Source organism: Camponotus vicinus, unplaced genomic scaffold, assembly GCF_025532165.1.
Source record: "Camponotus vicinus isolate PSW18456_S1 unplaced genomic scaffold, iyCamVici1.0 SCAF_7, whole genome shotgun sequence".
Lineage (NCBI taxonomy): Eukaryota > Metazoa > Arthropoda > Insecta > Hymenoptera > Formicidae > Camponotus > Camponotus vicinus.
In genome coordinates, this window is record NW_028141979.1 from 4974810 (window position 1) to 5001809 (window position 27000).

Below are 27000 nucleotides of genomic sequence, written 5' to 3' on the forward strand. Positions count from 1 at the left end.
GCTAAATTGCGATCTCGGTTAATTGCGCGATTGCAATTATGCGCTGCACGCAACGTACTGAATCCGGAAACGGATTATATTAAAAATGCATGCGTCAAAGAGTCGCATGTGTTAATTAATTCGCGTTCGGAACGTTATCGTGAATTAAGTTAAGCCGCTCGGTCGAGCTTTCGCGTTCTTCACGCTGTGGGCTGTAACAGCACGCGATCTGCCATAATTTCCGGCCAGACTGCCAGACGTCGTTCGCCTTTTCGACGCCAACTACAATGCTCGTTACGCGCGGTTTTATCGTTCGTTGCTTGTTTAATAAAATTCGCAAGAAAGAAAAAATATGGATTTACATTCTGTCAAAAATAAATATTGATACCGCACTCTACGTGTCACAAATATAGGTGTGTCAATTTCGAAAGATTGATGTATGTGGTACGCGTCAAGTATTCAATATCTGGCGCGAGAATATCCGTCCCATCGCTAATCGGGCGTTTGTTAAACTCTGCGTCACCGATTACGAATAGTTTCTAATGCGCCAGCGAATCGCCGCTCATCGATTATGCTCTCACGAGAGAGCCGCGTGCTAGCGAATCGTCCGCATATACGTCAATCAAGTCGGCTGAATTCACATTAGCGTTAAACGTACACGCATCGCGGTTGTGTCTGCGCACCGGCACCGATCGTGCAAGTATTCCCGCGCCTATTAATATCAAGACTCGTCGGACGAGAACAGTAAAATCTCTGGGCGCAAGTATTTCAGATCGATACGTAGATGGACAAGTTAATGAATGAATCTGACTAATTGGACGAAGGAAATAACGTTTGCGGGGAAACAAAGAACATTTCAATCACACTTTCTGATTATTCTGATATTTATGAGAACTTTTTGAAATGTGTCACTTTATAAGAATTATTAATTAGGCGATGTATATTTGTAGTAAATTAATCTTTTCATTAAACTAACTCATTAATATAATACAATAAATGTTTAAATCACATTTTTTATTTTCATATTCTTTTATATAATTTTAAATATTTAAATGCGTGGGTGTGTCATCTCTCGACACTTTTTTCATGTCACTGTTATTCACTTTTTGTAAGATTTGCATTTATTTTTTCGTTGCTTGGTAGAACGTCTTCGAAGAGGCGATTCGCGTCACCCTTTACAAAATATCGTGATTCCCCGTGGTTTTATAAAATAAAATCACTTTTCCTTTGGCTGCCGGCAAAACAATCGCCGCGGGTGTTCGCACATCGCATTCAATTACGTTTTCGAGCCAATGGCGCAAACGACGCAAAGCGAGTAAGCGCTTTTGTTCCCCCTGCAGCTTTGTGCATCTCTCTGATGCGCATCGCATCCTGTCGCGTTCTGATTGCAAGGATTCCGCCGAATGTGTAATAACGAGAGAGCGTCGACGGTGGCCATTATATTAATATTCGGCTGCTCCTGATCCCGATGACTGGCAAAGAGCGCGAGGTTTTTGATTATTCATCAGCGTGGATGGTACATAATCCTCATTATCGCGGTTCTCGTCATCGTAGTCGTCATTGTCGAAGCGTGCGCCGGGGTTAAACCTCTCGCATGTGTTTCCGCGCATTAGCACGTATGCCATCATCCCGGTCCCGCGTGGTGTGCTCGAGCAACCACCGCACCATCCGAGCGATTATCCCGGATCACTGACTATGAACCGACAATTAGCGGCGCGAGACTTAAACGCGATCCCGCGCGACGTTACCGAACTCGCCGCGAATTCTCCGTGCGGGTGTACTTTCGCAAGTTTCATCCGAGTATGCTGGCTGCGATTCGGTCAAATTGACATAGTCTCCGCCCGCGTAATTACTCCGAATCGCTATGAGCGATAACCGGAGCGAACGTTACGTAATTTCGTACAATTTCACGCTGACACGAAAATTCTGAATCCGGGAAGAGAGAAGGATATTCGCGATATGATTTATACTTTTATCAAAGTACGAATCAAATTTTATACATGAATCTCAACTCGTGCGGTTGGATTTTTAATTTTATTCTTATTACTATTGTAAATTTTACTTTTATTATTATTTTATTAATTTCAAAATAAATTTTTTATACATTTTATAAAATTTCGTAGTATTTGCACATGTATTCTTGTAAAAGATCTAAATGTTTGAGCTAGATTTTTCATATTTAAAATAATACACTCTATGCATAAAAGAAGACTGGTTAAGTACGTTGTATTGGTTCCAATTAGTATTTTGAAATTTCTCTTGAGTATATGTTCCTCATTAATTCGCGATTAGTAATGCAAGACCGCGCGCGCTGATTAGAAGTAGACGACTCTGAAAAAGCTCAGCTTGCTTCGCGAAGGTTCTTGAGACTCGACACGAGCGTAATGGAACGGGAATTTCTTGCGATACCGCACATTTGTTTTTATGAAACGCTAATATCTATTCCGCCAGAGATTATATACTCCTTTACGAACAAGTTAATGGCATCGTAAGTGCGCTAATTGCGAAAAGGCAAGGAACCGAGGTGCGGAATTTTATCAAGGGCGAGTATCATCTTCATAGAACTATATTAATTTCAACAATTCAATAAGTTCCTCGAGCGCGAAAGACTGGAGGGACTGTATCAGATTTCATCGCTGACATTCAATTACGCAGATTAGTCCCGCAAGAGCACTTTATCTTGAACGTTCCCCAGCAAGAACGCGATAAGTTCCTCCTCGACGATAAGGGTGATGTTGGATGACTTGAACGCTCGCCGACGCTCTGCAAAATCTTAGATGAGATTTTAACGTACCTTGGCTGACCGCGATCGCTTCGATAACCAGCAGAAAACCAGCGAGTACCAAGACGGCGAGCCAGCGACACAGCATTTTTAACACCTCGAACGCTCGCTGCTGCACTGCCGATCCTTGCTTGTTAATCCTTACTCCGATATTCACTCTCGTGAGCACGACGTGTACTCATCAATCCGAACGTCTACCGCTGTGTCAGCGCACTATGCAATGTCTTCACTCTATCCTTTATAGTGAAAATTCAGTTTTCTGCCGAATCTCTTCTTGAAATAGCAGACACACTTAACTTTATCTTTCGAAAATTATACACCTGTTCAATACGAGCAATTTAAAATTCGTACATGCACATGAAGATGTCTCGATACTCACTACACGATTAACGGCTGACTGGCTTGATCAGCAAAATTTCACTGATCCGTGGAAAAATTCCGCAGCCACGGAGATAAATCCTTACACAATTAATTGCAAATGTAAATCCTCGATAAACGGTAAAATCCACGATAACAAGGTCCGGGCGCTCACAGATGATGCTTCGCGACCGCTTTCGCGCGTCTCCGATGACAGCCGCGCTCACGTGGAGTCTTCGCTAGGACGAGCGTCGCGACGCCGGGCCCGCGAATGCCCTGTCTCAGGCGCAGCATCATCGTCTCCGGCCGGGGACGTCCGCGCGCGTCGGAATCGCATTCGAATCGGGATCGGGATCGCGATCGAGATCGGGGCTCGAGATTTAACTCGCGCGACTCTGCCGGACGATCGTCATCGTACGCTGCCCCTTCGGACCGAGGTTGCCGAGCCGCGTCGTCGCCCCTCGTCGCCGTCGTCGTCGTCGTCGTCCCGCGCGACGACGTTGAACCCTCATGGACCAGCCGCCGGCGCGGATGAGGCCTGCCGCACGGCGTCGCGGCGCGAAATGATCCTGCGGGGGACGCTCTGCCGCGGCGCGCCTGCGCGATGACTTTGCTGCGTTCGCCGCGGATAAAGCGCGGACCGGTTACGCGCAGACCGCTTTCTCTTCTCTTCCCTCCACCGCCCCGCGTTCATCTCACCCTCTTTCTTTCCCGGCCCTCCCTCCCCCCCCGCGAACGCCGCGTCGGGGGATGACCGCCGCGAGATCGGGAGTGCATAGGAGGGCACACATACAGCCCGAGGAGCTCCGTCTTGTCGATTCCGTGGCTACCCTTGGGTGGGTATTATGATGTTGTCGCTGCTGACGGATCGACGAACTTTGCTCATATTAAATGTCGATTATTGCCGGCTCTCGCGTAACTCTTGCTTCGTATCAAGCGTATCTCAGACACGCGTGCGATCTGATAATTTTGCCATCGGTGTTTTGGGAATTTGAGAAAGGCAAATGATGGAGGAAAATGCAGGGTACAATTTTATAATGGGTGCGCTTATGATCGTGCAAATGCGATCTTTGTGTTCTAATAAAGTACGTCGATAAAGTTCTTAAATTGAACGGACTACGGAAGAGATAATCTTTTCCTGTTTGTCAAATCGAATTAATACAAGTTCATTAGCACACGCGCCAGCATTTGACGGAACGTCCTCTCCTCTTTCAAAACTGTTCGCGTCGTATCGCGGTCATTGAACTCCAAGACTCGGCGAGTACTTGCCAAACTGCAGCACATTGGTAGCGACGCGTAACGTGTTCCTGTTTACAGAAACTTATTGACGTGAATATCGTTGCCAAGTATGCGCCGCAGGCTCGCCTCGATCGACAATAACTGCTATTAATGTTAGTGCGAGAGGTAGAAAGCCTCGATTGCGAGCACTATATCGGTGTAAGGGCTTACAGAAGCCGGATGATCTATGAGTGCTTTATTCAAAAGCTTGGCAATCCGCGGATCAGCGAATCTGCGGAATCACGGACTAATAGTTTCTCTATTGAAAGTGTTTTCAAATCGCAGATTTGTGAAGTTATAGAACCGAACTTTCGTAAAGCTAAGAACAACACTTTTATTGCTCCAATTGCAATTTATTTATTTTTCGCGATTTCTTCGCATTGAGAATCTATTAATGTAAGTTTTTCCTCGCGGAATTATAATTTTATTTATCTTTATTTTTTTCTACGTGTGCAAAAAATGTAAATTATTAATCAAACTTCATTTTTTCTTGAAATTACAGATTAGCCTATGTTAATGATATCAGCCTTCGATTATCGAAGAGTTAGTTGTGATTATAGCTCGTGTTATATTTTCATGTAACCAAGATATATTGACTGCGCGAAAGTATTTATCGTGTTTGCAAAGAATTTAGCGGATTTTCGTACTTAAGGAAATATCGGATATCCGCTCAGACTTCTTATTTTCTTTTAAACGGTTTGTCACTCTGTTTAGTTCATAGAACGGGCTTTTCCGGGCTTCGTAGGTTCCATCGAAACATGTTGGGGAGCTTTAGCGATTTCACGTAAAAGGAATACGTGCCAGCGCGTGCTTTCAGATGAGACGGGATCGATCGGATGGGATCTAGAGCAAAATGTTCCGCCTGTTACACGTGTATACACGTATACCCCGTATGTGGCGTGGCATGCCCATGGTGTATCGGCCTTCATTGTCGGATGGTATTTGTTCGAATTCACGATCGGTACACCAAACGATCCGCGTTAACGAGAATTCTGCGTTGATCTTACGGACAGAATAATATATGAGGGATCTATTGAGTTGTATGGTCCTGATGTGAATTGAACGTTGTTATATCAATACACTTTGCGGTAATTTAGCAGCGCACATCGAGACAAATTCTAACGTGTTGTATTCAATTTTCTTCGCGCGTTATGCGGGCTAATGACATATCGATCTACTATTATTATGGACAAGAATAATTCGCGCTTTTGGATATGTCCATTTATATCCTTAAAATATCTATATTTTTTATTTTGTTTCTTAGTATTTTTGCAAAGTCTTCGAATAGCTATCATGCTATCCTGCTGTCTCAATGTTTCGGTTTATATTTGATCATTAATTTTCCTTTACAGATCTTTCTCTAAGCTTTGTAAAGTTAATAATACGTTCATTTTCATCAGCAATAAAATCTTATGCCCGAGAGTATATTTTTCCATCGTTCTCTCTTAATTGCAATGCGCGAAAAACGTCTCGTGCAATTTCGATTAAGTATTTAATCACTCTCAGCTAATAAAAAGAGAGATCATAAAAATTAAATTGATATATAACCATGCATAAAGATAATACATTTAAGATAAAATGATGATGATAATTTTGTGTCAGATATTAACAAGTATAAAGTTTTAGACGTTTGTCGTAAGACAAAGCGGGATTAAAGCCGTTCTTCCCTCTTTGTCTACAGTACAATATTATTATGCTACAGGGATTTATTCATTTTGTTTATTTACGTTAATAATTATTGTGCAGATATTCTGTATATAAAGTTGTGCCACGAAGTCGAAATTTCAAGCTGGTGACATTTCACGTGCAGTATAACTTTGCCAACGTTTGCTAAATATTTAGTTGACATACATCCGTTTGCATAATGCTCAAAGATCCACCCTGAAACCGCAAGAGCCGAATTCCCAGCATGCGTGTAACGTCGAATGTAAGGATGCCTCAGTCTAATCCCTCACTGGCATCGCGTACATAAGCAACCGGTTATATCCGCAGAACTCAAAACCGCATTTAGCGTTAAACACGTGTTGCGAACACGGGAGGGGGGGGGGGTTTAGCATGTTGTCGTGAAATTGCAGAGCGTGTTAAGCCCGATTTGTTGGAATATCCAACGTAGATCAAGATTTGATCTCAGTGGCGTTTCTCGTAATTTAAAGTCAATTAGAGTAACACTGATAGTAGAAATAAGTGCTTTACGTTTCACAATTAATCGTGATGAAATTGTCACAATTTACAGTAGTATAAAATTATAGAAATGTCATAATGATTCAAATACTTGTAACAAAGAAATTAAACTAATTATATATGATTGATTTATTAAAATGGAATATATTTCTCTGAAACGATGAAATAACATGTAACTTCCTAATTGATTGCTTGATAATATATCTCTTGAAATTTGTTACATAGTACAATGTTCACATTAAATGATATATTTATCATGTTGAAATTCTGCAGAAAATATATATTTGCGCTAGGAAATTGCAAAAGATTAATTGCACTCAATCTACGTTATCGACAAACTATCATATTTATTTATTTGCTTTTGCACATACACGCACATATATCCGAAGCATGTATTTCGATCTTTTATTTAAACAAAATTATAGCATAGTTACAATACTCTGAGATTGTATTGACATAAATTACGAAATAACTTGTCGAACATATTTGCACAATATCAAGCCGAGAATGCACCGTGTTATTCTCGAATCGCCTGTATGTGCCCTGTGCGAGTATAAATTCAGTTTTTATTTACATAATCGTTGGAAATTTAACGCGCGCAAAGTTTTATCGCGGTGGGAAGGCCCGCGGTATTAAGTGCGATTTTAACGTTCATTATTTAAATTCGAGTCGCTGCGACCACTTGTAAACAAACGGCCACATTATTGCCGGTATTGCCTCGAGTGCTCTAAGCTGTATTACTAACTAATTATCTTTTACGTATCGGCGAAAAAAATAGAACCACTGATTGTGCGCACTTGTATTGAATTGGATAACGCTTTTGATATTTCACACAATGAATTTTACAAGGAGGTTACACAATGGAGGTTACATTCGCAGCTCGTTGATATTTTATACATGGTATACATGGATGAATATCTATGGATGCAGGCATTTTGCGTGTCATATCAATTATTGATTTTCGTCCGCTGCAAAATATTATGTTCGAAAATTAGCAGTGTTTTCGATGTCGAATTTTTATCTCATTTCACACAGAGAAATTCATGTTGAGATTCGAGACGATATAACTAGTATTTTTAATTCTGTTTTTTATTGCGCATAAAACGATATCGATCTTGTCGGACCAATTTTTATTTATATTTAAAATGAACATATGAAAAAGAGCAAAGACATATTGATAAAGAGCGAAAAACCTATATTCCGTTATAATTACACATCGTTGTTCTACTTTTTTTTAATTTTTTACATCGCTCTGGACATTGCATACTTATCGATACTTTTGATCTCATATTTTCGCGTTGCCTCTTTGCTTTCAGCACACTTAAAAAATGCAACGGCTCGTTAAGAGTTCAAGGCTAGGGGATATTCTTCATATTATGCCATCTCATTTTCCTGTTATCAGAATTTCCCAAGTTTTTACGGCGGTTGATTTAGTGCCGTAACGAGCTACCCTTTTGTGAGACGTCTTCTCATGCTAAACACCGCTATTTCGCCGGCAGCTAAGAAATCGCGGCTTAAGAACCAACCCGCAAGTTCCCACCGCATTCCACGGCCTCAATGCTGTAAGTGATATCGATTTTCTTGGCGTGTCGTTTCCGCGGTGTAAACGGGCTATTACCTTCAGTACGTCTTCTTTAACCTCCCATAATGGCGGGTGATATTGCTCTTTTATGGTTGTATAGTTTTTGTAACAATTATACGTACCGTTCATTCTCTCTTTTTACTGGGGAAAAAAGGAATCGATTTTGGCTCAATTTGCATTAATAGTTTCAGCAAGGAAAGATATGATTTATCCAGTGATCACATAATTTGAAGATTATGTTTCTTGTATAATTCTGCTTTATCAGAGTCTCGTCCGATTTATGTCATTTTTTTCCATGAATGTCATCTCTAATGAGAAGTAGTCGCTGTAATAAGGTGTCAAAGTGCGCCGCGAGTTTATGGGGCAACTTCCAACCAGTCGACAATCGTCGAGTGATTTATCAGGGCGCATTGGAATCGCGATCGACGCCATGACTTACGACCGACTTTATCAATATTGAAATAAGATTAATTCGTCGGGAGTTGGAAAGTAAAAATCGGGGACGAAGTGAATGCGCACAATTTAAGTTTTCAATGCGGAAGCACGACGTAGAATCGGGGGTAAGGTGATGGTAAAACGAAGTGCCCCCGAATGCAGCGCATTTAAGCTTAATGGTATATTAAATCGGGAAGGACTTCTCCATCCCCTCTCGTGTAAGTGTATTGAAAAGTTTGATCGATTACTCTTGAAAACCGATGTAGGACCGTGACTCGTGAAAGGGATGGATCGTTTATGCTTTCGGCAAGTGACGTAAAGTCGTTCGATAAATTCTGCAGTGACTGTTGGCGCTCAAACGTAGATGTCATCTTTGCGACAATAGATGAAAGCAAATCACAGGAATCAACGGTGCAAATTAGTAGTACATTTAATCAGGAAATCCGTGGCGAAATATTGCTAACATAAGCGAAACTGGTCATCTCGTGTTTAGCGGAGAATTATTTGATTTTCGCCCTGTGTAAATACGACTATCAGCGTCGTAATCAGATGGTCGCTTTTGCATCGACTGTCCATTGCTTAGATGGGTAGCCACTCATGCATAATCGAACTTGTAAACCTACTGTGCAAACCTACCTCCAATTATAATGGCGAAGTAAAACATTTTCACATCGAGGGACTTGTAAATATTAAATCTGGAAGAGTGATGCGATTAAATGTACACTGTACGAAGTAATATCGACGTAGCGTATGCTTTAATGAAAGGTATACGTACCTGCTGCATAATTATGGATTCAAAGCTCGTCGCGACCCACCACGCGCGTTGCGTTGTTGACTTACATGTTCGTTCGCTTTGATGTCGTGCGCGTCATGGCCGAACGGGCTGAGGGCATAAAAGCTACCTGCGACAGTGTGTATGTAAAAGCCGAACGCACAATAACTAAAGACGCATAAGCTTGAAGCAAGATCGCTTTGAAGTTCTTTCCCGTCAATTACATCGTGGTAGTCAAATATATAATATTCGATAACAACACATATCGCAAAAATTGAATTGAAACGAAACATTACATTCTTATTTATATTACAGTGGAAAGATTTTATTATTTAAAACATATCTTTATTTTTAAAAATTTACCGACCCTTTTCAATGTTAATAATTACTCGTTTGTAGAGGATATAAATATGCATGCTAACGATTTATCATTTATTTTATTAGATTCTTCAAATTTACAGAATGTTATTGATTTGAATTATATTTGAATTCTCCTGGGATTTTTATTAATTTAATTTAAAAAATACTAAACGAAGGCGCAAAATACACGCTTTGCTTTCTTCATTACGAAAAGTTATAATAAAAATCAACGAATACCAATTAAAACGCAATTTATATGCAACTAATTTTTTATTATTATTTTTCGTTGCTTTCAAATTAGCACAATTTTTCAAGTTTTTATTTTTAATGCATTACCAGATACATTTACGCTTTCTTGCGGTTTCATATTTTGATATTTTATTTTTAATTAACAATATATGGCATATAATGTGAAAAAGTTTTAATTAAAAAATGATATGTTAATTTTAAAAAATGTAATTACGATGGAAACATGTGATGCTAATATATTTTAAAACGGAAGTAATCTTAATATTAATATTAATATTAATGAACCTAAGAGATATTAATTAATTAAAGAGATTCATAAGGAACTAATTCCGATAAATGACTAAATATATACATTTTCGATAGCAGAGGTATATCTATTCAATATTGCAATATATTATATCTCAGATTCGACACATTTGAAATTTACAATTTCAATCTTTTAGAATACAGTTTACAATAAAGAATAGTAACAATCTTCCATTTATTTTTATATATATTCTTACAGTTTTTTTTATATTATTCGCGAGCGAAAAATTTCTCCTCGATAATACTATCGGAGGAAAGAGTTCGATATTCTCAGGGTTAAGTATCGCTGAAAATACGAGAGCGGAATTGCAATCGATGCGCGAAACAAGCCGGGCGTAATGAATCCGCAGTAGTTGCGCGTGTTTTAAATCAGACATGTAATATTCCTCGCGCGGACGCGCACAGTCCGTTCGGCCCGACCTCGCAATACAATCGCCGACGTGGAAGCCGGTGAATTACAGCCTCGCCGTTCCAGGTCAACCGTGTCGCTAATTCCGATCTTCCGAAACTTTGCGCGGACGAGCAACTCGAAAAGTTGGTATCGGTATTTCGCAAAAACGAGGGAATCTATTCTATCTTACCGTAACCGCACGAGGTTTTCGTGAGCGCGATGCATCTTACGACAGAATAAACGTCTTTAATAATGAGCCCCGACCCTCTATAAATTTTATATGCAACGAAAGTGAGATATGGCCGGATGCTTTAATGGTTCGCGATTAATAAGCTACAAGTATCTTATTAATTTGATATAAAATAATAGTCTATTTTTTTATTTTGTATATTTATTTGACCATTATTTTCTGATATAGTTAAATGTGATATTCATTTATAAATTTCAATCTATCAATATTTTTTTAATTTTTTAGATCGATTTTTAATTTTACATTGATGTGAATTTTAATTTAACAGCCATTTTATTAAGTATTTAATAACTGTAATAAAGAAGTTTAATTTTCGATTTGTATTTATTATTACAATTTAACATTTGACTATTAGTATTGTTGTACTTATCAATGTTAATTAACTATTAATTTGTCAACATCAGCTACTAATAAATTTTGTAATTTATTCCTTGAGGTGCCGGAAAAATACTTAATTCGCGTTTTAAATAATAAATAGCCTTATTATACGCGTTTTAAAAATACGCGAGTAAAAAATCCTATATGAGAAAAAAATATAAAAACAGATATCCTCTGTAGAGAAAGTAATTTCACTGCATACTGTAGGTTCTCGTAGCGGAAATAAATCTTGGCGTAGAACAACGGGTCGTTTTCGGGGCGAACAAAAGGGCGCGATAAAAATCGCTTCATTCGGAACCGCGGGCACCGGACGAATTTCGAAAATGTTTGTCAGCACGATGGGCTGCGGCGGCATAGAATAGAATCTGCGGGTTTAATTCTTCACGCGCCGCGCGGAGATAAGCCGGGCGCAATTTAGAGACAGCAGCCGATGCCGTTGCCCGTCGTCGCGCAAGCCAAAGTTTCATCGAATTAAACTTTCCGCCGGCTATAAGTTTCTTACACAGACGCGCAACGACGATCACGACGACGGGGGAATGTAGTCACTTATGGCAATCCCGCAAACGGGGAATCTGCATGTATATCACCTCGTCGCGTCCTTATTCAAATTACTCTCGTACGATTCAACTTTCTCCGCGATGCTCACGTGACACCCGTGAGCGGCGATATGGGATTGCGAGTATTGTGAACTTTGTGAACATTGATCAACGAACCCCCGGGTTCTGTCCCGTCTCTGGAGGACGGCGAGAAGTGTACTCTTAGCAGCTCCGGTCCGAATCTAATCAGAGAAACTCGTGCTCGTGTAAAATCCGATATAAGCAGTAAAAGCAGCGGTTCTATTTGTTTCTCTCTCTCTCTCTCTCTCTTTCTCGCACGCTTTAAAGCGGCCGCCGCTTTTCTCGCGGAGAAGAAATTGTGGGATCAACGTCTTAATGTTGGATATCCTCCGGCTCTGTTACGGAGCGGAATGACGAGGATTTTCGGAACAATGCTGGCGTAATCGCTGGCTCGCACCAGTTCGCGGTCTTAAATGATAGAGCACTTGCTATTCATATGATAATATATCTAACGACGGTTGTTAAAGTACAGAATTAATTGCATGCGTGTGCAATCAAATAATGCATATAAATTTTGAGTAGATTTGAGAATTGTATATTGTTAAAGATATCAAAAAGTTTGCTATATCTAAGAAGCTTAATTTTTCGATAAATATAATAATATAATCTATGCACATTTTATCTGAATTGCAGAATTTTAATAAGTTTAATATTTCTTGATATTTTCTTTATTTGATTATTGTTTTCTCCCGATCAAATGTGACATTTCGATAGATACGTCAAAATCTTTCAATATTTTTTTTAATTTTCGAAATCGATTTTTTATTTCATATTGATTTTAATTAATTTAATAGCTGTTTTATTAAATATTTAATAATTGTGATAAAAAAATATAATTTTAAATTCGTATTTATTATTAAACATATTAACTATTTATTACTTAACATTTGGCTGTTAGTATTATTGTATTTATCAACGTTAGTTAACCATTAATTTGTTAACATCAGCCACTAATAAATTTTGCGATCCATTTCTACTTCTCCTTTCGCAAGCAACTCCGTTTGGTTGATATTCCATTGCTCATTGCTTTCTTCCCACGCAGACGGATGGCGCTAGGAATCTGTGAAGGGCATTTCAAAATTTCTTAAAAATTTATCTCAAAGATTTTAAGAGAAAAATAGTTTCTAATTTTTTAAAATAAAGAGAGATATATGTATGTTAAAAAATATTTAATTCATTTATTAAGTCAATAATTACTTGCATTATTTTGCAATGTAACAGTTGTTGCGATTTCAGAATTCTGCACTCTGAGTTATCATCTGATGTATCATTTATTAACATTAATAGCATAATAATGTTTGCTTACTAAATGCAAGAAATGGTATATATTATGGCATATTTTATCATTGCGTACTCGTTAGTTTCTGTTAATTTTAATTTTTATTTATATCAAGTCATGTACATATATAGTACAATATTAAAAAAATATTTTTTAAAGAAATAATAGATAGTTGATTTTATTTTTAATTGATAAAGATTGATCGAATGTTGGTACTTATTTGTCGAAATTATGCCCTTTACCATCGAATCAAGAAAGAAGACAAAACGACATACGAATTTGCGAGAAACTATCGTTCCTACTTTAGATAATGTAGTTGTGTAGGGTAGATAAATAAAATTTCTTCTCATCTTTTTATAAATAAAATTATGTTCTCCTTTTATAAATAAAATTATGTTCTTATGAAGCTTTTTACGTAAAATAAAGAAGGAAGTCAAAAATAAATTATATCACATACTCGAAAATAAATTATATTTGAAAACAAATTTTATAGTGTATTTTATAAAATTATTAAGTTGTTAAACACTAAAAAATTTAACAAAATTTTTAAAATAAAATTAATTATTTTATTATGTAAAAATATTTATTTAAGCAATACATGTCATATTGACGCATCGGTTTTATAACAATTAATTTTTATTTGTCATAATTACATAATATCGGCATGCTATTTATTATCTAAACATTTTGTTTTATTATATAGTGATCGCGTTTCAAGATATATAGCTACATTATTAATATTTTATAAAAGTTTTATTTAATCTCAGTAGATAGTTTTCCAACTTTGCAAGAGTTTCAACCAACATGCAAACTTTGCGCTTACCATCATATTTTATATTATCGCTTCGGGGTAAACCAATCTAAATGTTGGTTTGCTAAGCTTAATTCCATTTTCCGGTAGTACCTATTAATAAAACTTTCATCAATATTGGCTAAATCATTTTTTGAAAAAACTTTGGTAATAAAGTTAAACATTCGCAAGATTTAATATTTGATTTAATATTTCTGTTATCGTATTCTTTATCCTTCTTTCTCAATATATAATGATTTTAATTATCTATTTATAAATTTCACAGATAGTTTCTTGTAATCTAATATTTTTTTAATAAATGAAATATGTATTGAAAGATATTTGTAGTAGATCTTTTTTTTAAATCTTTAATTTTTTCAAATCTTATATGTATATATGTATGTATGCATGCATCTGTATACGCAATTTCACTCTTTGATAAATTCACTGGTTTATAAAATAAATAAATTCGTTGGTTTACGAAATAAAAAAATTTACGTTAAGATCGTGTATTAAAATTTAAATACTTTTATGCACAAATATTTTTATGGGTCTCTGCTTTTGTAAATATTAAAACGTAAAATTGATTTTTACAAATAATACTTAAACAATTGTCGAGATGTCAAAATGTAAAATGAGATAATATTGGCTCAATCTGCCTGTTTTGGGGAATCGCGTTTCGTTAACTATCAAGTCAATTTGATATTTGTATGGAATTTTCAGCGGTGTAATCCGTGTGAAATAAACGGATTGCTTGTACTCGATTACGCGAATGCATTTTGTTACATCGCTTTTGATATGCACTTTTAGAGTTTTATCGATCGCGAGCGAGAGTCAACACGTCCGTGGCGATGAAGCGTTCGCAGCGTGGGCAGCGTTATCACCTTTGATTAAATCCATCCCCAAGCTGACGGTAATAGCGGACAGATCGCAGGTGGCGGTACAATAATACGTTGTATTTACAGAGCGCCCTGGGAATTAATTTGCCGCGTCGCATCGGCCGAGCACATTTTAACCAGCGATTAATTCCGGCAGACACTTGCTTGAGTCGCGCGGCCATGACGCGCTATATTCTGATGCTGTGAATTGCGCCCGGCATAATTTCGACAGCGACATTAATTGAAATTAAATGTCTAGCGCGATCGCTCGCGTTTCCCGAACGCTGACACGGCTCAAGCGTTCCATCTTGTCGTGATAAAAATCTACTAACGAAAAATTGAAAATCAAAGATTTATTTCGAAATTTTTTCTTCTCTTTTCCCCGTATCCTCACAATATGCTAGGATATATTTTCTCTCAACAGAAATGGCGAGATTTTAAATTTTTAAGGCAGATCATTTTTTTACATTCCTTCAATTTTCAGGAATTTTACTAGCTTTAAGAAATTATAATTTTAATAATAATATAATTTATAATTTTAATAATCTTATTGCGTCAGAGAATACGGCCATTTTCTTTCGTAGAGCGTTCAAGATATTAACCCTTCGAAGATTCCGAATATATCGTTCATGTCAGGGAAAAAGGAGAAGAATGATCTCGCTGGCTAATAGCGCATTAATGGCCTTTAACGAGCCTCTCAATTAGGGGTTGACCAATTAAGATCAGACGACGTTTAAATTCACTCGAGCGCGTCCGCCGCCAGCGACGATGGCGGCACTATCAAGAGACAGTCCATAAGTTAACGCTCCATCTGCTCGGTCGCTTTTCGGCTTTCATGGAAGGAAATGAATAGGGCAAGGCTGGCAGTCGGCCAGACAGCAAGTAACTTATTATATCTGGCATTAAATTATTATAGAGCCGCGACCGACAATGGGCATGGCGGAGTGCATGGGAAACGATTAAATCGAACGATGGATCTGGACCGCCCCCCGCGGGGGTGCTAATGCGCACCGATTTCACGCGTGCAAACGCGCACGCGTGAGAAACGCGGGCGCGGATTCGCGAAACCCGCTAAATGCGACGCGTTTTCTGGCGATTGTACCCTAAATGTATTCCGGAAGTCTCTCGATGGTTGGCGAAGTTAAACGATCCAGCGGTAGAGAGACCGTGATGGAACACACGCGCAAATCTAATCGTGATTTGCGATACCGCAGCTATCACTGCATTGTACGCGAATGTTAATTAATAGGATGAAAATCGATTTGCTGCTGCATAGTTTCGATTATGGTTAAGTAGTCAATGAGAATTTGCGAGATTTCAAGTATTGTTCGCTGCGAGCAGTTAAATAAGAGGATCGTATAGTGTTCGTTTTAATGTACGGTCTAGATATAATTCATCTTGTTCTCTAGTTCGAAATTGAAGAATAATCGAAATTATTTTCAAATTTTATTCAATCTTTTTTCTATCATTTATATTTTTATTCACTTAGACTTTATTTTAATAAATGATATATTAATTTTTCGCGTTTTGTGTTTATATAGATAAAATTATCCTTTCTTTCTATCTTTCTACAAAAAGCAGTTTTTTTCGGACTTCATTAAAAAATCTATAAAAATTCGGGAACGTAATAATAGATTGCATATATGACCTATATAATGCAATGTATGCAACATGGCAAATGTTTGACATTAATGCGAAATTCGGAATCATTCAAGAAATCTAGAAATTTGTCGGCGTCCGTAAGACGTTTTAATTACGGCAATTTAAATTCAATAATTTTGGTATTTTGCTCGGGCTGGCGGAGCCGCACAGCTGTTCCGCGAATTAGCATACTAAACTTTATCACCAACAGCTCGACAAAGACGTGCCAAGACGGCTGAACTAATTTCGAAGATAGAATAAAGTTGGAAACGCGGCCGCGCGCGCTCTTCGTTCCGACTCCGAAAGTGATAACTCGCTGGAATCGATACCGTCATTATTATTTAGTTTCGTAACTCTCGATCGAACACGATACGATCCTCTTCTGACAAGGAGGCGACGGGTTGCGAGAGTAATTTACTCGATTAGCTACGACGAAGTGCCAGGATTATAAATGCAAATCAGGTACTATAATTTATTCTTATATGCACCTGAGATTGAAAATATATTATTTATATTTTATTATCATACATATATATACTTATATAAAGAAATAATCGAATTAAGTTAAGATGAAAAATTTAAGTATCTTGAGAGCTATCTAATTTATCAATTTAATTAATATTTAAAATTTAATTCTTTGTTAATCGTACATTCAAAAAATTATTACCATTTTGGGATAATATTATGAAAAATATACTAAAACAAAAAAAAACTATAGAAAATAATAGAAATGGACAGAATATTTTTGTATTCATAAATAGAATAGCTATACAAGCTGCTATGAAAGGTCAACATTACATTTTGACATGTATAAAATTAATAATCTTTTGTACTCATATTTTAAAATATCAGAGAGGTAATTTTAACTTGAGTATGTAAAAAAGGAAAAACCTATTTCATTCATTTCAATTTAAAAAGATGTTGGAGGTAGAGCGCAAGAAGTTTAATTTAATTTAATGTAATTTTTATTTAATTTATTGTTTAATTATTTAACTTTATTATATTTTACATATATTTTCAAACAGGAAAATAAATTGAAATAACTAATATTGTTATATGAAATTGATAATGTCGCTGCGCGTAAACATTTTCATGTTATTTTACACGAGAAATTTTCTTTAATCGATACATTTTTCTTCATTTTTCTACATATTTAATATCTTATTTTACGTTTATCTTATTGCGTTCCTTTTTCTCTCTTTATAAAAACGAGATCAAGAATATTTTTCAAAATTAAGACTGTAAGAAAATTATAAGAGTTAAAATATTTCCCTTTTAATTAAATACTTTGTATTATTTATTAAAGATTAATTCTCTTTAATTGTGAATATTTACGTGCAAATTTTCCGGGATATTAAATCCTTAAAGAGTTGAATCTTCGGAAAAAAACGAAAGCTCCAAGACTTCTCGTTAAAAATATTAATTTCTAAATAGATACGCGCGCGCAAAAGAAGGAGGACGTCAATATATTTATCAGATATCATTACGTTTCTTTCAATATCAAGAATATCATCGATGGTTTTTGTCGAAACCAATGTCGATATCAGGCATCGGTACTTCATCTCGATACAACAATCCTAGTGGTCCGCTTGAAATGGGACTCATGCTACACTCGTTTTTATCGTCATTACGGCCAACATAATTTTTCGTATATCCACGACGGAAGCAGTAAGACTCTTCCGTATTTCTGGCGTCGACCGCGGTGGCGACTAAAGGGAGCGAGAGAGTAGGTTAGAGAAAAAGAACGAAAGAGAGAGAGAGAGAGATGAAGAAAGAGAACGAGCCAGAAATTTGTATTCAATTTCAGCGGGACTGTTTTGTTTTACTCGGTTTCTCCGCATACATTACGCGAGACGTGCGCGGCTTTTCAAACGATCTTTTATATTATCAATGCGGCTTTACCGGCCGCAAGAGAAACAGAGAGTACACGGTTTCCGGTACACGCGCGCGAGATTCTTAGTCGACCACGCGTAATAAGAGGCACGTGAAAGAGACTTCGTTGTTCTCGTCTTGATGGGACTCAGGGCTGTGATGCCCGCGAGAGAAAATGCGAGAGAAAATGCGAGAGAGCCACCAAGAAAGGCAGAGGCATAATTAAAATGTATGTACCAGCCGAAGAAACGTATAAGTACAGCGGCAAAAGAAAGAGAGAGAAACAGAGAGTCTTAATGCATTTCAAAGTCTTATTATTCTAATGTGTTATTACAGAGAGCGACTAGGTTGAGCTCGAGTCGCGGGAAGGGAAATGCAAAAATTGTAAAATTTATTTAGGAAAATCCGCGCCGACTCGCAAGCTATAATTTGCTTCTGAAATCGAATTAACTGAAGCACCGAATACAGATATACAATTCGAAAATATGTCAGATAGTTGAAAAGTTATTATGTATGCAGTATGAATAAAAATGTTTTGTTAATCTGAAATGAACAGGTAGAATGAATTTAACTTTCCGTTGCCGCGTACATTCTTTTTTCTTGTACATTATATACTGTTCAAACGTTGCATATGGCGGATGCAAATTAATGTTACGCGAGTAGCACAATTTGCCGTGTCATGCGATAATCTATGCGCAATGCCATCAAAGTCATATTATGAATAAATAAAAAAATAAAGTAGAGAGAGACAGAGAGAGTCAGAGAGATTTATATATAGTCCTTCGGGAAACGTCGCGATGCATACATGTGTCAATATAGCACCATGGTTTTGCGTGAAACTTTATCTGCCATGTACAGTTTTATCGCACGTTGCAATTAATTTTGTCGATATAACACAACCAGCAGAATGTTATTCTTGTCGCATATCGATATGTATTGTCTCTCGACCCATATTGCTTTTTGCACTACATAGGACTACAGTTTTCTTTTAACAATACGTCTTTCAAAATTTACAACTTTTAGTAATATCCTTTTTGTTTTAATAACAATGATCAATTATCAGTTGACTATTAAAAACAACATTATATCGATGACACATTTAATTTTCAATTATATTAATATTAATTAAATATCGCCTATTGTATGCCTTTATTTTATTTTTATGTAAAATTATTTCCAGCCACTTCATTTTAATGTTAATGCATGCCAAAAAAAAGTACATAAAAAATTGTTCATACTTTTCAAAAATGTAAACTTTAGTTTCTAATGCAAGACTAAATAATTTGTGTTTAAAACAGAAATATCTATATATATTATATGGTATCATTTTCAAGAATTCATATAATTAAATCGTGCAAAATTAATTAATGTAACCAAATCATATCAAATTAATTAATGTAACTAAATCGTACAGAATTAGAAGTAAATATTAAAGTTTTAATCATATAACATAATCGTTAACTGCCAGATTAAAATAATTGCAAACTACATTGTCTTTACTTAAAATTTATCGCGCACACTGATTAAGCACATGCTTCGTATGTTTTAATATATATACATTTTTTAATTTTATATTTAAAATATTTTATATTACATGGGAAATCTGGCAAAATTTCAAGCAGTTTAAAATATTTTATATTTAATAAATAGTTTATGTATATAAAGGGAAAATAATATGTTATAATTTTTTTTGGCATATCAAACTTGTCATAATAAGATCCTAATTTATTTTTAAAATATGCCAGATAGGAAGTCAAATTAAATTAAATTAAATTTCTTGAAACAGAAATCTATAGAAAAGATAAAATTCTGGTAACGGTTACTGTGACATGTCGCCTGTCGATTTGTTCCAAGTCCACTTTGGATGCATTTTTATATCGCAGAATATAAGAATATATTATGATAAAAATAAGTGAACTTACGATTTTATAGTGAAAATAGGTTAAATTATTATTAGTCTGGAATCTTTACGTACACAGGATGCATTTCTTCGTCGAAAAGTTATAAAAATTTTCTCTTAACAAAAAGAAAATATTCAATAATGAGTTTTAAATTTTGAAAGTGTAAATAAATAATACGACTGTACTTGCTATATTTCAAATTAATTTTACTTGAATTTTACTTCGTTGACAGAGAGAATTTTGACATTCAGTTATACAAAATATCATATAATTCTAAAAAGCGTACGCGCGTTTGAAATTATCACATTCGATTTAAAATAAGTCAGCTGATCGTTTTTGCTGGGCGAATGTGACATAATTTGCATTCGCTCGCGAATGTGTATGAGAACATCAACACGAATTCTGTGGCAATTGTGCATGAGCTTCGGTATATAATTGGGATGAATATTGAGAAGTTGGCGGTGAAGTTGCGAGTAAACTTGGATGCCTCGAGGCGACCTCGCTGCTTGAGAGCAGAGACGTGTTGCGGACAGCTCTCCTCGCCGTTTCTCCCCCCGCCTTATTCACCTATCGCTGCTACCTCGCCTGCAAAACTGTACGAATATTCTCGATTATCCGGCGCCGTGACGATGTCTCGTTCCCAGCATCGCAGTCGAGCTTCCGCTTCCGATTCGCACGCGGAGAGGAAAGCTGCTCGAAAAGGAAGGGGTAACAACGGGCGTGGATATTCAATACGAAAGGAAAAATAGCGCGAGAGTGCGAGGGCGAATTGAAAAAGGGGACATTTTCTTCGAAAGACATGTCGTTAATCTCTCGCACCTTTGCAACCAATATTCAGCACGTTCTTTTAGGATAAGTTCGACATTGATTACGGATGTTTTGTAAAAATTTAAATCTACGTAATTAATAATGAATGCAAGCAAATATATATTAATATTAATATATGATTTTGAGGTCATGAATAGAAACTTTATTAGTAATTATTTCTTCATTCGAACGAGTTCTCTTTTTCTCAGCAATATCAAAATAACGATTCTTTTTCCTCGTGTCAAGAATCTCCTGGCCAAGGATCTGTTGCTTCGCATCCGGCGAAATCATTACGAACGCATTACGCGCGATCATTACATCCTCGAAAAGTTCAGAAACGGTCTTGCTGCTTGAAAGCAGAGACATGTTGCGGATAGCTACCACTCCGTTCTCCTCTCCTTAACCACGTTATTCGGCTATCGGAGTTTCCGTGCAAAACTATGCGAATATTCCCGATCATCCCACCGTCCTGATGGAATTCGTACGCTTGGTACGCGCTGGCGAAATATATCCGACCGGATATCACGCCGAAGAAGAATCGGCGATCGAGCAGCGCCACCGCATCGGATCGAATTAGAAAAAAAATGTAGCCGTATAAATCCGTTTTTTCTTTTACTTTCTTTTGTAAAATTTATGGATAAATTATCTTTAATCTTTATATCAAGTAACATCAAAAACATAAAAAGCGATTATCCGTGAAATTATAAATGTATATAAATAATAATATGTATCATAAAGCGTTAAATAATTAACATAAAATAATGTTGCAAAATGACAATAAGTATAAGCTGGCACATGACATGCTGTTATTATGTATGCAAGGCTGTTACATGTTGTAATTGTGTGCGCAACAAGACTCGAGTTGCTTCATGTGCCGCCTCTCAAAATGCGATCATTCTCTACAATTAACGATCAGATCGATCCGTATGATTAATTAATTGCACAATTAAAGAGACTTATAAATATATGAAAGCAGCAGTAAAGCAGCAGTATTTATTTACTAAAATAAAGATTTCGTGTAATTTATTCATTTAAAATCTCAAAATTAAAGCGATGAGAAATTAATTATTATTTAATTACGGCATTTAGAAACGATCATTATTTTTTTAAGTATTTCCACAATTTAGTAAATAAGACATTTATACAAAAAAAATATTTATACAAAATGTATAATTATATATAAAAATTTTTTTCTTAACAAAATAGTTTTTTAAAAATTTGTAAAATTATTTCATAAAATATTTGCTTATTATTGCACACATTGAATATAAAATTCACGCATACAATAATAATTTTTTAAAATATTAATCATTTTGATGCTACAATTTGTATGTTACAGATCAACGTTTTGCTTTGATGTAGTGAACTCCGCATCAATCGGTGAGATACGTCGATTTTATGGTCACAAACGTCAATTATATATAAGTATGTCTAAATTTCTTATATTTTTTAACTTTATTCGTTGCATATGCAAGTTTGGACTTTTTTATGTACTTGGCGATTTTACCTTTTTTATTCATTTATTTATTTAATGAAAGAAGATAATAATGTTGTGCGTGATTATTGAGAAAAGCTTGCATTCTCATTTTGCATATTTTTTCCTCTTTTTTCCTTCTTTTTATCTTCTTTCATATTTTCACGGCTTTCGACAAAGCTGACTTTGACGTCGAAATATATCCCATCCCGTTTGACCATGACGGCATTCACGTAACACTCGCCAACGTCCAAGCGAGCAAAATTTTGAAAAAATCGGAATATCTCTCAAAGCCTCTTACTAACTGAATTCTCGCGCTAACATTCTGCTCTGATAAAGTCTTTTTAACATTACACGAAATTTTGCTTTTTACGCTTTATAACCAATGAAAGAAGCAAGGAATATTTAGGAACAAATGAATCATTCGAATCACTAGATGACAAAACTAAATTCTTGTTTGTAAAAAAAATATTTTTTGACCGACACTTTTTCCTCCAATAGTATTGCTGATACGCTATTGAATTGTTCATGTTTTTTAAACATGCATAATATGCGTATGAAGTTAATTAAATTATATAAAGGGACAATTTTGCGTGAAAAGGGAGGAGGAGGAAAGGAAGCGTGTAGTCGACAGCGATTGTTGCATTATTAACTTTACGCGCGGCTGTTTCTTCGTTGAGCTTCGTCGCGGCTACATAGTTTCTACCGAGAGTTTCGCGAGCGCGTCTTTCTGCCTCCGTTTAATGCGAATATAAAGCTCAAGTCCTGCGTATGATCGTTATGAAAATCCAGCGGTAGCGTCCCGTAATTCGATGCAAAACCAAGCCGACGACAAGATTCGCCTCGCGTGTTCCAATTTTATACTCTTAAAAAACGATCAACGTTGAATTCTCTACGGGAATAATATTATTTTTATTTACTTTCCCCACATATTTTCATTTTGATAGTATTTGCAAGAAATTTCTACTTATTATAAGCGACGTGCTTTGCGCTCCTTTATTTATTAAATACTGAGAGATTGTATCATTTTACATCTCTCGCAGGTATGCTGTTTTATATGTTAAATTTTGAAATATGTATCTTTTTGTGCCTCGTCCCGCGCACACAATAGGACTGTATTTATTTTAGTTCATCTTTCGAAATTTGCTGACGCTCTGAAAATCTCGGCGCTCAGCATAATAAAGGATCTTCGTACGAAACATTATTATTTGGGCTACTGGCTTGCGCAGAGGCTAACGACTACATTAGGTTACCATGTTACGTCTCGTGACAGCCGCTTTTCATATCTCCGCCGTCACGAATGCACCCTACGTCTCATAATAGATATAATTCACTGAATAAATATATGTAAATTGTATAATCGAATACGAGATGTCGTGTCTCTTTTATATGGAAGACATATCAAACATATTTCAATTCTTCGCATTTAATATCCTTATGATAATTATGCGAATATTTAATTGCGGAAAAATATATAAGTAAAAGAAAAATATATAAGTTTTTAATATATTTACTCTTATATTAAAAACAGTTATGATAATATTTCGTACATAGAGAGATATTTAAAGTTTTGATATATACCTAATTATCTCTTTGGAAAATAGAGTAGATTTTTATTTCTTTCTTTCTCTTTTTTTTTCAAAAAAAAATAAATTAATTTGGCTAATTTTTAATTCTATTTAAACACATTGTCTTTTTTTAAAATTCGAAAACTTATGTTATTTTTTAATTAGAAAATCTGTTCTTTTTACTCACTTAAATAAAATCTTACGTGAGATATACATAAATTGTATCATGCTTCAATTTTTATCGAAAAAGCATTTTTTTTCTTTTTTCTTTTTAAAGTAAAGACAAAGAGCTATAAACAAAAATTCTAAAGAAAATAAGGCCACGTTGGATTATTATAAGGGAATTTCCCGATAGATTAGTTTCATCGTTCGCGCACGTTATGGAACGTTACGTCGATCCTTTACATGCCGTCCCATAAGCGTAGCCGGCGAAGGCAGAGCAAGGAGCTCGTTTAATAAATAATTCTCGGCGTCCGCGCTCGCTTCGGTCAGTCCGTTCATTTTTACAGCAGTAGTTCCAGTATTGATTTCTTGCGACTGTAAGAAAAATAGACCGCGTTCCGGTAAATTTTTAATCCGCACCGCCGTCAATGTCTAAATAAAGAAACTTTCTCCCTCTTTATACAAAACTCGTGCGTCTAAGAAAGTTTTCGGATCTAAAGAAATGTACAAGACCGAGGGCCAGCTGGTGAGGAATATGCTCGCTCAATATTTATGCATCGAAAGTTCGTGCTACCTCTCGTACTTTTCTTTTACAATAGTGTCCCATTGAACTTGTTGCTGAACTTTGACCGGTTGCAGATTATGTTACGAACATTTCAACATATTTGAGCGATTCAGAGGAAAAGTAAGTAGATATACGTACATGATAGAATTCAAAAACATATGAAACTGCGATGTAAAATGATGAGATCTTTCAACTAACGAGAGGTAGGATTATCTCTCCAAAATCACAGGATTACCTAAAATCGCACACTATTGGACGCAGATTGTATCGGACGGTGGATTGTGTCAGAGTATTTAGTATATCCGAGAGGATCTATCCGATCTACGCAAGACGCTAAATTACATCACGCGCACGTCGAAAGTCACTCGGGGATCGAACTCTCGATAATTCGAAACATCGCGGAGAAATTGCGTCGGATACGTGTCGTCGGTTGCCGATACCGTCCAACAGTATCAGGCACTTGCAGTTGTAGAGTTAACCCGTCGGCTGAGCGCATAATTATCAACTGGAGCGAAGAATCTCGCGTAATTTTCGAGCGGTGAAAATTTCATGCTCTCGCAAGGCGTTTTAACGAAGCGCGAGCTGTCGTCGTCCCTCACGAGCGTCCCGTGAATTTGCAGCAACGACGATCCGCTCCGCCGCCTTCGTTCGTTGCGTCGAAGTACCTGGATGCGAGCGGGTAGAGAAACGCGAAGGTGGTCGATGTACATGTACCGTGGAGGAGGAGTGTTCATCTCGCCAACGAAGCCGGGGCCAGAGTGATGCGCCAGTCTGAGCGGCAGACAGCAAAATCATTTGCCAACGTCTGGTTTGTAAATTATTACAGCTCCGGAGAGAGACTAAATCGCCCATTATTCTGTTAAACGCTTCGGAGAACGAGATTTATCCCCGAGTCGAAGGGACCCGTGTAAAAGTGCGTTGCCTTAGCGAAGCTAGCGTTATTTTTACACATTTTTTTCTACGCTTCCCTCGTTACTAGAGAGTACAAGAAGATAATGAAATTGATTAATGAAGTGTAAAAATATAATATCCATTGTTATAAATCACTATTAAAAGGTGCGTTCGAAAAATATATCCTCCGTTGACGATAATCTATCGAGAAAAATAATTATGAATTGCAAATATATTTTAATCTGTACTTTGCTGCGAGGACAAGTTAAAAAAGGATAAATTAAAAAATATTAGCGAGATTTTAAACACGTGAAACTGTTGCGTACATTAGATAAATGCACTATTTATGAAATATTACTCTTATTCGAAATGCTGCTAATTACATGGCCGCTTTGTGAGGCAGAATTCTTTATTACCTCGCACCGAATGAGTTATGTGTATAATCGTGCGTGCGGTCGTTTCATCGTATTGCTGCGAATAAATATCCGCATATGTACGCGCATGAAAATACCCGACGTATGCGCGAGGAGCTCTGGCAAATTTCCCAACAATTAAATAGCATCCGACTGCGGACTGATAATAAGCAAAATTTGGTTTACACGAGATTAATTATCATTTTTTTACGTATATTCACGTGCTATTTTCTATTTTAATCCGTTTTTATTCAAAATAGCTGTTGCGAATGCAGCTACAAAGTATGCATCAATGATTAAAAATAACAGAGGTAGATTATTTCCGACTTTATTTCTTTAAATAAGAGATAATTTTTGCACGTTTCTGTAATGTTTTAATAAAGAGGCATAGATAGCCGTTAATTATTTAAATTTTTTTCTACTAAAGATATTCTATTGTACATTTCGTCCCGCGAAGAATTAAAGACCGATAAATTACTCGTTTGCTCGACTCCACGACCTCGGTGCCATGATCCGCACGGTATTTTCTATTCGACGAACAATTTTTTGGCAAAGTACAAGGAGCCTTCTCCTCGGCGAAAAACGTGCTGGGAGTTCCTGCGATTTCTTTGTTCGATTGATGTTCAATGCGAGAAATGTGACGGCCGATACTTCAACCTGGCTGCGATATTCCCAGGATAAATGTCGACGAAGATCGCGGACGAGTATTCGGGAGACAGATAGTCGGACGGTGCCCGTATTCTCGGTGGATTGTGAATTCCATGGAATTTTGCGGTCATTCCCCGTGGTTATCTCTTTAATCAATTTGCACGATGTTTCGGTTAACGTCGCATTTTCCGCAT

At 36.5% G+C, this 27000-nt stretch overlaps 1 protein-coding gene and 1 long non-coding RNA gene across 2 annotated transcripts in view; one reads left to right on the plus strand and one right to left on the minus strand.

Moving 5' to 3' along the window:
* The window catches only part of Dpr1 (defective proboscis extension response 1), a 306096-nt gene extending 302430 nt beyond the window's left edge, over positions 1-3666 (minus strand). Inside the window, exon 1 of the mRNA XM_083105252.1 lies at positions 2774-3666. Within this exon, the coding sequence (XP_082961378.1) occupies positions 2774-2849 (76 nt within the window). The 5' untranslated portion in view covers positions 2850-3666. The remainder of the gene's footprint in view (positions 1-2773) is intronic.
* The window catches only part of LOC145975094 (uncharacterized), a 162165-nt gene extending 138364 nt beyond the window's left edge, over positions 1-23801 (plus strand). Inside the window, exons 4-5 of the long non-coding RNA XR_014439880.1 lie at positions 22425-22510; positions 23688-23801. This is a non-coding gene — a long non-coding RNA (uncharacterized LOC145975094). The remainder of the gene's footprint in view (positions 1-22424; positions 22511-23687) is intronic.
* Positions 23802-27000: the final 3199 nt, after the last annotated feature.